Source organism: Oryzias latipes, chromosome 14 (assembly GCF_053564925.1).
Source record: "Oryzias latipes strain Hd-rR chromosome 14, Olatipes_Hd-rR_3.1".
NCBI classification, from domain to species: domain Eukaryota; kingdom Metazoa; phylum Chordata; class Actinopteri; order Beloniformes; family Adrianichthyidae; genus Oryzias; species Oryzias latipes.
The window spans coordinates 7,412,405-7,423,660 of record NC_136250.1 but is presented as its reverse complement, the minus strand read 5'-3'; the positions used below and the strand labels follow the sequence as shown (position 1 = coordinate 7,423,660).

The following is an 11,256-nucleotide window of genomic DNA, read 5'->3' as shown; positions in this document are numbered from 1 at the left end:
TGACTGTTGTTGTTTTTTTTCAATCCATAAGATATGTGCTCTTAAAGAGTGAAAGAGCACCAGGAGGTGTGACACGCATTGAACAGTGTAAAAATAGCTGCTGCTGAGGTAATCAGTCTGCAAAAGCTGGTTGGTTTGGATTTTTATCTCATTGTTTCTTTGTTATACCAGATATTTCTGCTGATATGTAGACTTTCCAGACCTGATATTTGAGTAGGAGCTCACTCCTGCCCTCTATAGGCAAGTCGACACACGTGCCGGTCACTGTCAGCAAAAAAATGTCAAAACATTTTTAAAGATCTGAATAATTAAAAATGAATAACACATTTATCCAAACGTTTGTGAATGTAAAATAAAAAGCATCTTTATTGTGAATAGAGTTGAAGTTTTTCAAAGGCACATAATTTTAAAGAACTGAAGAAAATTCTTACCAGGCTACATTTTTAAGATTCATTGGTATAAATTTAGACTAGATTTGCCATCCCTGCTCTCTGGATTTTATTTTATTTCTCAGATCTAAGTCTGAACCTGGAATGATGACAGTAAGAACATCGGCTCCAGAAAGTTCTTCAAGCCCCTTTTCTTTGAGCATCATTTTCCCTCAGAGCAGGAAAAACGACTCAGGTTGTCAAGAATAACCTGAAAAGACTTGTCAGCTCAGTTACTATCAACATAAACCATATTACTGATATATTCTCCTCTCTGGATCGCTCTGAAACAAACCTAAAGGATGCGGGAACATTTACTTTGCACCTGCGGCTCAACTTGCTCATAATCAATAATTGAATACTTGGGGTCAACTTACTCTTCCAGTGAGAGTGTAATCAGGTATTTTTGGGGTCATTTGTTGAATAAATAAAATGTTAATTATTAACTAATGTTGATAACAGAGGACTTATTGACTATTGCTGTTTATTTTCAGTTGATACGTCCAACCATATATAGAAAGAAACACAGATATAGGTAGAAACAAACATAATATCTGACTTTTTGAAGTCTGACCAACTATTGACTATGACCTTGCTTCATATTCCCGATTCTAAAACTTCCATAAAATGTAGCTTTTACCTCAGTTCAACAGATTGTTTTTGAGCTGTTTAAAGAAAGATGGAGTTATTCAACCCCATATATATATAAATAAAGGAAACTTGTAAAATATGGACAAAATGAGAAATTAGTACATTAGGAGTGAAAATGACAACCTTATAAAAAAAGATCCTTGGATTTATTTTAACTTCAAGTTTTCAGGCATTGAAAACCAAATTGTTTTCAGTCACTTAATCAAATCTGATAAGCTGGCTTTAAAAACTGCAGCGGTTCTACTGTGGAAGTGGTTGCTGTGGGTCAGCAGTGCTCCCTGCCAGCCGTGTAGATCAGTGGACTAAGCTGGGTTTCCTGGCTGAACTCTGAACTCTGAACTCTCCACCTACAGGAGTGTCAACACACCTTCAGTTCCCCTCTAGACCCTGTTGGTCGTTCTTCTGTGTGAATATTACCCAGAATTCCCAGCTTTCTTTGTTTTCCTGTTATCTTTTTGGTAGTTTCTGCTATTGATAGAGTTACACCTGTGATGTCTGTAAATATGTGTATGTAGCTGACATCTGTTCACTGAGTTATTTGTTTTACTCCTGACAAGAGGAGTTTTAATGGCCTCTCTTGTTCCTGGTTCTACGCTGACCTTTCTCCCCTCTGCAGCCACAGAACTGAACATTGTTTATGAAGTGACATCCTGGCAGCAGAGGTTGCTTTGGGAAATATCAGAAGTCAACAACGAAACAAAAGGGACCAGACAAACCGTCTCTAAATGCCTCCATGTCTTTTTTCCTGAAATGCTCCTCTCCTCTGTCGCGCCCTAGCCAAAAGGAGTGTGTGATGCCATTAACCACACACACTCAATCCCATCAGCTGCTTATCAGGCTGAACTGCAGCTGTCTCAACAAGCTGGAGCATGGATCCAGGAGATATTTCAGAAATGAATCACCTGAATGCACCTCAGGTAACATAAAACATATAGCTTTTTGGGGGAAATGTTTAAAGCCCCACTACAATCATCTTTCAAACTTTTGTCAAAGCAATCCCAGAGGTCTTTTAACTATGAATATGCCATTTTTAGACAAAATCCAAAAACCGTTGTTGTTTTTAGGTCATAGTTTCTACCGAGAAGCAGTTCTGTAGAAATTCCAACTGAGTTGTGGGTGGGACTTTTGGCAAGGAGCATGCCAGCCCTGACTTCCCATCATCCTTCAGTTTACATGCCCCCCTGCTAGCTTACAGCCCCTCACAACTCCGACCTCAACATTAGCGGTGCAAAAACAGCGGTGAGCAAAATTGGAGCAATCCAGCCGCACTCTTTTGAGCCAGATGCCAGCTCAGACGAGGAAAACAAAGCCATTAATGGATCTGCAAGTGGAGGCATCAGAATAAGGTGGAGCAGGGAGGTGGGGCCCACCGGCTGTGGCACCCATGTCACTGCGACAGGCTTTTCCTACTGCATTTTTTCATCTGCTCCTGATTTACAACGATCTGAATAAAGGAATACTTGTAATTTTAAGTTTAACTTTCTGTATGTATGTCCTCCATCATGTGAGAAATGTCACAAAAACATGCTAAAAAACAAAACAAAACACAAATTTCATTGGCGTCTTTGATTTATTTAACTTAAATCCGGATATTGTGTCCTGTTAGTTCAGCTGTTCATTATTCATTGCTAACTCATTAACTGCATGTAATAATTATAATGTTAACAAGGAAAGATTTTTCTTCAAAGCACAGACGTTTAGCAAATCTTTTAATTTTCAAAACGATTTCTTTTGGGAACAGCTGGATCCACAAATGACGTCATTCTGTGCAGGTTTGTGTCTTTGCTCGTCTGCTACCTGTGAAAGAAACAAGTTGAATCTTGATCTTCAGAGATATTCATCAGAAATGTTCTCCTGCATTCTACTGTTGTTGCCCCATAACTCTCCATCTTCATTTCAAACATTCCCCTAAAACAACCTATAAACAGACAGAAATCATCAACCAAGTCACTTCAAGAATAAATATTTCTTTTATGCCAATGAGATGTGGCTACCAAAGAAGAGTTGTGCTGCTTGATCATCATTTGATTCTGCTTTTGCAAACAGGATAAGGAATTATGAGATCACACAAAAGTGTCAGATCTTTGTCTGAAGCTGTTTTCATCTTTCTCCTCGATAGTGTTGTCACTCAGGGAGTAGAATCCAGACCTCTGCTTGTGCTTCCTCTTCTGAGCCACTGCAGTGGGTTGGAAGAGGCGACCTATTGAGTGCAGACTCTTGGAGAGATCCGGAAACAGGTCTGGATCCTCTTTCTCTGGACAGACTCGACCCTGAGGTGGCTTAAATCTGGGCTCTCCCAGCATCTCCCTCACACTTCTACAGATGCCTTTGTGCAGATAGTGGAGGGCCTTCCTCCCGCTGTTGTCCCTTATGTTCACATCGGCCCCAAGCTCCCCAACCAGCATGACCATGATGTGCTCCTGATCATGCAGAGCAGCTATGTGCAAAGGAGTGTAGCCCCCGTGGGTTTTTGCGTTGACATCGATGTCAACGCCTCCTTTCTTGGACACATCAATGATTTTTACAAGCATCTCTGTGTTCCCAAACTTGGCAGCCCAGTGCAGAGCAGTGAACCCCGACATGAAGTCCCTCTTCTCAGCCAGCTGGCAGTCATTGAGCAGCAGGCCATAGGCCTGGCTCCAGTGCCCGGCAGCGCACTTCACCATCCATTTGTGCTCCGTGTTCTCCAGAGGAACCATGGAAATCTTTGTGTCTCTGTGCTCCTCGGATGCCTTGGTGCTCCTCGATGCCTTCCTCAGCTGTGGGGAGCCGGTCCCATCCGAAGACAGCATCCTCTTTGTCCCGACATCTTCTTCATTTGGTTCCACCTTCAATTGATGGACCTCCACCCTGGTGGGTGGTGTTCTCAGAGGTAAGCCGTAACGTTTGCCCTTCATGGTGGCCAGCTCATTTGGGCCCGGTTCTGCCCTGATCTTCCTCTCCGTGTCCTTGGGTGCGTCAAAATTCAGCATCCTCTTGATCATTTTAATATCTTTAGACTTGCTTCTCTGCAGTGCCAGCTCTATTGGAGAGCGTAACGGTGAGGGGTTTTCATGTCTTTCACTCTCTTCTCCTCCTTCATCGGCCTTGGAAGCGGGTGGCTCTGCCTGACGCGTCTCCCCAGCACCCACGGAGTCTTCCTCACGCTTCTCGTCGTGCGCAACCGTGCACTCCTGCTCTCCTGTCTGGGGAATTCCTTTGGTCTCTGCGTTCTCCTCAAGGCTTTCCTCATTTTTAACCCCCCTGAGCAAATGTTGGTACGTTTCCTTCAAGACAACAAACCGGGCACCGTCGATTTCTTTGACGAAGGCAACGTTGTTCACAAAAGTCCTGAAAAGCTGTCTGTTCCGCTCTGTCCCCGCGGGATCCACGCAGGTCAGAGAATCCTTGAACTTGGCCACCAGGCTGGATTTGATCACTTTACCCCCTTCCTCTAAGAGAAAAGAGAGGACTGCTTTCTGCGTCAGTTCCATGATAAATCCGCTGAACAGCCCTCTGACGCGCAGTTACCTTTGTTCAGGTGATAGAAGACGCCTTCACCTCGACACACTCCTTCATTACCTGAGGGAGTATCTTTCCGGGGAATGCGCAGACGTGGACAGGTTGAAAATCATTAACACATTTGTCTAAAAATAATTAAAAGAAAGAATTTATTTATGTTATTTACATGCTCCCATTAAAAAACATTATGTCTCTCTGGAGAAAAAATGTTTTTAAATTAATTTACATCAAATCAGCAAAATAATATGTATTATGTTATTTATTACTAAAAATTCGAGTTTATACTTATTTTGTTCACTTTTATAATACAAAACTGCTGCTTGCACTGATTAAAAACTGATTGTTTGGCCCCTAAAATGACCACCTTTGAAAAGAACTCCCAATAAAATTATTTTACTCAATAAAAATGCGAAATTATCTAAATCGAAACCAACTAAATATACAAATTAAAACAAAATAACGAGTAGTTTTACTTTCACAAAGGGGAAAATGTCACGTGACAGATTGTCCACCTTTTTTTTTTTTTTTTTTGTCCACCTGATTGGGAAAAAAAACAGTGGCCATATTGGAACGAATCCGCAGGTAGCAAAGAGTAAAAATGAGCTCAAGATAGTTCGAGCGTTACTCTCAAACATGTAATTTTCTTTGTAATCTTGTATGAGAAGCTTAGGGGCTGTTTGAAACTTTAAAATAAATTATTTTGGTCAGTTAATTACTAAGGGTGATTATTATAATCATAATTAAACGAAGAAAACCCGTTGTGAAATGAGCGAACGGCCGCAATTGGTACGCATGCGCACACTTACGTTTCCCACCGGTTGTTACCAGTCGATACAAACAGGCGAAAAGATACATTATTCTGCTTGAGAATACATTATATTTTAATTGAAAAATAAAAATTGACTAATATTTTGTGCTTTCGATGAACTACATGTGGAGTTAAACCTAATAAACGTTGGATATAATGGATTCGGGCGAGGACTATGAGGGCAGTAAGGGAATCATCTTGCCGTTAAAGGCTGCGCGCTCCCTGCTCCGTCGCTTGTCCCTCTCTTCCATCTCTGTCAGCAGCAGCGCGCCTCAGTTAGTTTAGCAGGCTAGTACGGAGAGACGAGGGCTGCTCCCTAACGCCCCTGCCCAGTCTGCTGCCTAAACACACCTCACACACATTCCGCACCATGGCTGCCACGGACGTAGACGTCTTTTCGGTAAGATACGGCTTTGGCGCGGTTTGCTAGCTCCTGTCGTACGTTTCTACAGTAACTGAAGTGCACCGGGAAGGAAAGGGTGGTGGGAATTAGGAAAAGTGTGTGAGCGTGCGTTAGCTGGCGCGTGTGGGTTTGTGGCTAAGCTTCCTCGCTTCTGAAGCCTGTTTATGCTGGAGCTGGCGAAATGGTGGAAGGGAATTCTTTAAATGGGACTTGATTCCTCACACTTAGGACTCGTACATCTCCGTGAAAAATGACAATGAATGTCGTCGCTTGAGTTTTTATATTTTGATTAGAAATGTTGGTAATTCTTGTGTGTGTTTCCATTGACATTTGGGTGTGTATCGCATGTCACACAGTGTGATCATTTTACGTTATTAGACTTAGACACTACACACAATCAATGGTAGCATAAATCATTTCATAATTGGACTGTCAGAACCAAAATAAAAGCTTTAATCTTGTACATTCACTATAAAACCACTATACTTCCTCACAGTAACTAAAGAAAATGTCATTTTTGTAGGGAACTAGATTTTTGTCAAAACCATTTCAAAAATAAGTGCTAAAATATTAGAACAATAAAGCACACACATTTCAAAGTCTTTCTTATTTGATTGTATTGATATTCTTAAATGTTGAGTATGTAATCTAGATTACATGTTACTCGTTATTGATCAATCCAGCAAATGATTGAAGGCTAATTCTCTATTAGGACTTTATTATATACTAATACATTTAGACAATCTGTTCAGATAATATGCTTTTGCATAAACACTTTTAGCTTTTATTTTGTGTAACTGACACTTATATCAGAACGATGCTGTACAGTAGGGCTGTGCGTTACGAGGAAAATTGGCAATATGCGAAATTAGTGATCAATATTTCAATGATGATATAACTTGGAACCAAAAACATCATTTCCTTTTCACTGCAACAGTTTAATTTAAATAAGAGTCAACATACCTGAAATTACACTCTAAATGACCCTACAGCTCCAAAATGCAGAAATGGATTTATTTGATTAAATACTTCAAGCTGCCATAAGATTGTTTTAGCACATTTAAGGTAATCATTTATTGCCATTTTTGCCGTCTTTTGCACAGCTTGATATCGCGCTAGCGATAATTTTGTGATTTATTGTGCCCAAAACTGCATCTCACAATGGACCACAAAGACAGTAGGTGGAGTATTCTCGGATGTTCAGGTGGAAGGCAGCTCATGTTTTCCAATAGTCTTGCAAGTCAGGTGTGACTCAATCAGGAGCAGTTAGGGTGGGCCGCTGCCGCTGAAAGCAAACTCTGTGGAGCAGACATCATGTTGCAATGGTGAATGCACAGAAGGGGATTTGAAGAAGGTGATTACGTTATTTTGTCTGTCTTGAAAAGTCTGTTGAATTGAACAGTAAGCAGCACTGAGATGCAGGGCTAAGGAGATTAAGTTCACACTCCCAGGCCGCTCCTACTTACTTAGTGGTGCAACATGTCTTTAAGAAAGAGCAACGTAAAAAAAGAGGATGCAGCTGTTAATGCTCACTTGGCATTTATGATTTCAGAATGCATTCCACAAAGGGGGAATTTACAGAAGAAGTTTTTGCAGTGTGTGGACTTCCTCTTTTTTTTTTTTTAAGTGATTCTTTTTAAGTACAAGATGGAAGGATTGATTGGTGCAAAAATGCTGAGAATGCTGGGGAACAGGCTGCTGTTTGGCTGCGGCACATCGGCTTGACTTCCCGTCCAGCTCTCCGAAATAAGTGAAACCACATTGAACAAACTGTCATTGTTGCTTGGATGTGTGTGTAACAGGATTGTTGCTAATTATGTGGAACTATTGACAGAGATGCATGGTTGGCTGGACTGTTGGCCCCCGTCGATTCTACAGAGGTTTGGTTCTGGGCTGGATCCATGCGAGGCAATCAATGCAGCCAACTGCTCGATAGCTCCCGTTGTGTTCATTCAGCGATCGCATCAGCTTGTGTAGGATAAAAAGGCGGCGTTCGCTTTAATGGTTACATAATGAAATGCCCTACAACATATTTAGTACACAGTACAGTGCTTACTAGCCCTGAAGAGCGCTGGCTGTCCCTTGAGTCCTGCATGCAGAAAAGGAAATTAGTTTCATGAAGGACTTAAGGCCAAGAGACGAGAAGTGAGGAGTCAGCGTTGGTTGTAGATCATATTTACTGACTTCTGTGTGTCGTCCGTGTTGTTCGCCGCATATATAATCCAGCACTGCCTTGAGGCAGGCTTGTCATTGCCAGTAATGGGAATAGATAATGACAGCCAAGCTTCAACATCTGTGTAAAAACTTGTCAGTTTAAAAAAAACAACTGCATTGCACACAGGGCTGTGATTTAACCAACGGACAATTTCATTTATTGTTTTGTGTTCAAATAAATAAATAAAAACCACGCTAAGCATTACACGTGGTCTTGTGCTTGACGTGACTCTTGGGCTGAATGGATTGGAGGCGATAGACATTTCCGTGACCTCATGAGTGGCATGCTTGTTGCCCCCAATGAATCAATAATTTTAAAGCTGGCTGTGCAACTATGTGTCCTATTTTAGACTGAATTACATCCTATCTGATATATATGTGGGCTTTAGACACAAACATTGGGGAGGGGGGGGGACCTTGTCAGGCTTTTTTATGTTAAAATCTTTAAACATGAATTGTATGCTTCATATAACTTACTCCTAGCACATTTTGCGTTGGAAAGAAGAGGAAAAACTGGTCTTAGATGTTATAGCAGGATCCTTACAACACCTACAATGAAATGACAGTGAGAAATGCTCTGATCTGTTCCTAAACCCAATGACTGTTTGCGAGTGATTGTGTTTGCATGCCAGGGAGCGGTCCAATCGCTCGTTGCCATCTCTGTAGGAGTAATCAGATGGAGCAAAATTCAATTAAAGTGGAATTTGCTGCAACCAAAAAAAAAAAAAAAAAACTTGCAACAATTACCAGTAGTTGAATTTTCAGAGTCCTTCAGCTATATTTAATTTATTCTCCTTGGAGCCAAAGTGGACTCTAATAGAATCCACATTTTTCCATGTCTGAAGCAGTCTTTCATTAAATCAAGTTTATCTTAATTTGGTCTTTTCTGATGTTTTTATCTATAAGCTTTACAACCAAAAGACTTTTAACCCTTTTTTTCTGTTTTAGCATAGGAATGGGACTATTGGGAGGATTAGTGTATTTAATGAGATGCTTACCTTAAATAAACTAATTTCATGGACTCTTCTCATGTCCAAACTATCATTAAACCACATTAGGACAAGCAACTGCAAAAGAACTAATAAACAAAGTGTTATAAAGCATTTGTTCAAAAATAAACAAATCATGTTAAACTCGATCCTTCATATGGAGTTTTGGATACACCAGTCAGTGTGGTGCATTGTGGGTAATGTAGAGACAGGTTTAAAGAAAATCAAGTCATGGAGTGTGACCGAATTCCCACCCTAAGCCCTACATAGTGCACTATATAGTGCGTTCACCAGTTTGTAGAGCTGTCTGAATCTACAATTCCAAAAAATGAGTGCCCTGGGACTTTCCCGGAAGTCTGTGCGATAAACCATTGTGCATCGATGCTCACTGGATCGGCGAATATAGACCACAATGCATTGCGTCGGAACATTTTTTTACCAAAAAAATGTATTGAAATTTATCTTTTTGATGAACCATCAACGTTTTTATCTTCAGACGACAGTGGACTCATAAATAATCATCGCAAAACGCTCATTTTAATTCAATTTTAACTTTGTGAAATCAATGACGTCAAATCTGCCGTTACAAAATAAAATAAAAAAAGTAGTGAGCATGGTGTCTGAATTGGTTTTAAAATTCATGGCGCTACATAGTGCCACACTATTGTTTTTTGTAGTTAGGGGTTAGGGTAGGAATTCGGACACAACCATTCTTTCGTCAACTTTTCCAACTGTCATCAAACAGGAAGCACCAGCTAGTTGGCTCTCCACGAACAGCCAGGAACCAAGGATCTTAAACTAGCACGTACACATTCCTGACTTCCAAGAGAATGAGATAACTTTTCTGTATCAACAGCACCATACATAAGCCTCTCAAGACACAATAATGTCATTTGAGAATCAGGTAATATGGTTAGTTTGAGCACTTTGGCTCTCAGGTCATATTTATCAGTCATGTGTGAATTGCCTTTTGTCTGCGTGAACCTGAGCCAGAAACATTGTTTTTGAGCTTGTTTACATGAACACCAAACATCTTTCTTGAGTTGTCCCAACTGCATAACCTGATATCCAGATAAGATCCATATTAAAACCTCTGCAACAGGCCTTCAAGCGGCCACTTCCAGTGAAAAGTCTTTGTAAATTTAGGTTTTGGGCTTCTGTGTTACAAACTCTGGCATTCATGCGTAGCTACGCACATTTTTAAGACGGTTTTTGCTTAAAGTCTGTAGTTGAATTTGTTCGTTCCACGTTTGCATTTGTTGTGCTTCATATCTTAACAGCGGAGCAGTAAGAGACGCCATCACTTTAACCCGATGCATCATGGGAGATGTAGTGCTAACAGTGGCGCTGAAGCTGGACAGAAGCTGGACAGACTCGCGTCTTTTAAGTTTTAGTACTTTATGCACTTTTTACATGGTCTGACACAAGTAAAGCTTAATGTTTTCATTTTAAATTAACAAAGCAAATTGTAAATTAGATTAAAAAACAAAGACCATTTAAGAGATCTATAGAATCTGATTAAAATACCTAGAAAAAAGACAGAAAACAAAACCAGGCCCAACTCTATGAAAGCCTTTTCTGCTTGAGTATATTATATATATTTACCGTATATAAAGAACGACTGAAGTGTAAATCCTATTTGGTAAACCAGTTAGCTCTGAAAGAAAACCCTGAAGTTCACATCAACACAAGTACACATCACAAATAACAGCAAGATGGGACCAAATGCTTACAAGAAAAAAGTTTCCACATATAAACAAAGTCAAAAAGATTCAGATTATGGTCTGAACTGTGAAGTTTTTTTTATTTTATCAGATTCTTGAAATGATCTGATTTACCCACTTATCACATCTTGCGGTGGTGAATGCAGTCTCAGTGGTGCAAACAGAAACATAAACTCTTGTTTGTTTGTTCCCTTTTATCCATTTAAGGGCATCTTAGTGAAAGTCAGGAAGTGCCATGAGATATTTGTCAGGTTTGATGATTTTTGTCGACTGTAGCGTGTCAATATTTACCATAGCTGCTGGATGTTTTTATACTGAGTGGAAAACACAAGATATGGTGTAGTTTGTCCTATTTAGTTCTCGATTTTTAAGGGCCCTTCACAAAGATTTCTTTGTTCTAAATGTTAAATTGGATCTTGAACTCCTCCGTTTTATATTTTGGAATGTTCTCAGCTACCCATAGACAATTCTTTTACAGCCAACACTCAAAATAACTGAGAAAACCCCCAAAGCAATTAATTCAGTCATTGTTTAACTT

General features: G+C 40.2%; 2 protein-coding genes across 4 annotated transcripts in view; one reads left to right on the top strand and one right to left on the bottom strand.

The window, feature by feature from the left end:
• Positions 1 to 2,630: 2,630 nt before the first annotated feature.
• LOC111948620 (ankyrin repeat domain-containing protein SOWAHA-like) lies at positions 2,631 to 4,666 on the bottom strand. The gene has a single exon (XM_023962189.2). It carries the CDS (start codon positions 4,550 to 4,552, stop codon positions 3,143 to 3,145), a length of 1,410 nt encoding a protein of 469 aa, XP_023817957.1. The 5' UTR covers positions 4,553 to 4,666; the 3' UTR covers positions 2,631 to 3,142.
• A 704-nt stretch (positions 4,667 to 5,370) lies between these two features.
• septin8a (septin 8a) overlaps positions 5,371 to 11,256 on the top strand; it is a 32,478-nt gene continuing 26,592 nt past the window's right edge. For all 3 annotated transcript variants that reach the window (XM_078930633.1, XM_020708680.3, XM_078930634.1), the window contains exon 1: positions 5,371 to 5,788. In XM_078930633.1, the coding sequence (XP_078786759.1) occupies positions 5,759 to 5,788 (30 nt within the window). In that variant the 5' untranslated portion in view covers positions 5,371 to 5,758. The remainder of the gene's footprint in view (positions 5,789 to 11,256) is intronic.

Bases quoted from the DNA above. Each gene is read 5' to 3' on its own strand.
- LOC111948620 (XM_023962189.2), bottom strand. From the start codon at position 4,552: ATGGAACTGACGCAGAAAGCAGTCCTCTCTTTTCTCTTAGAGGAAGGG.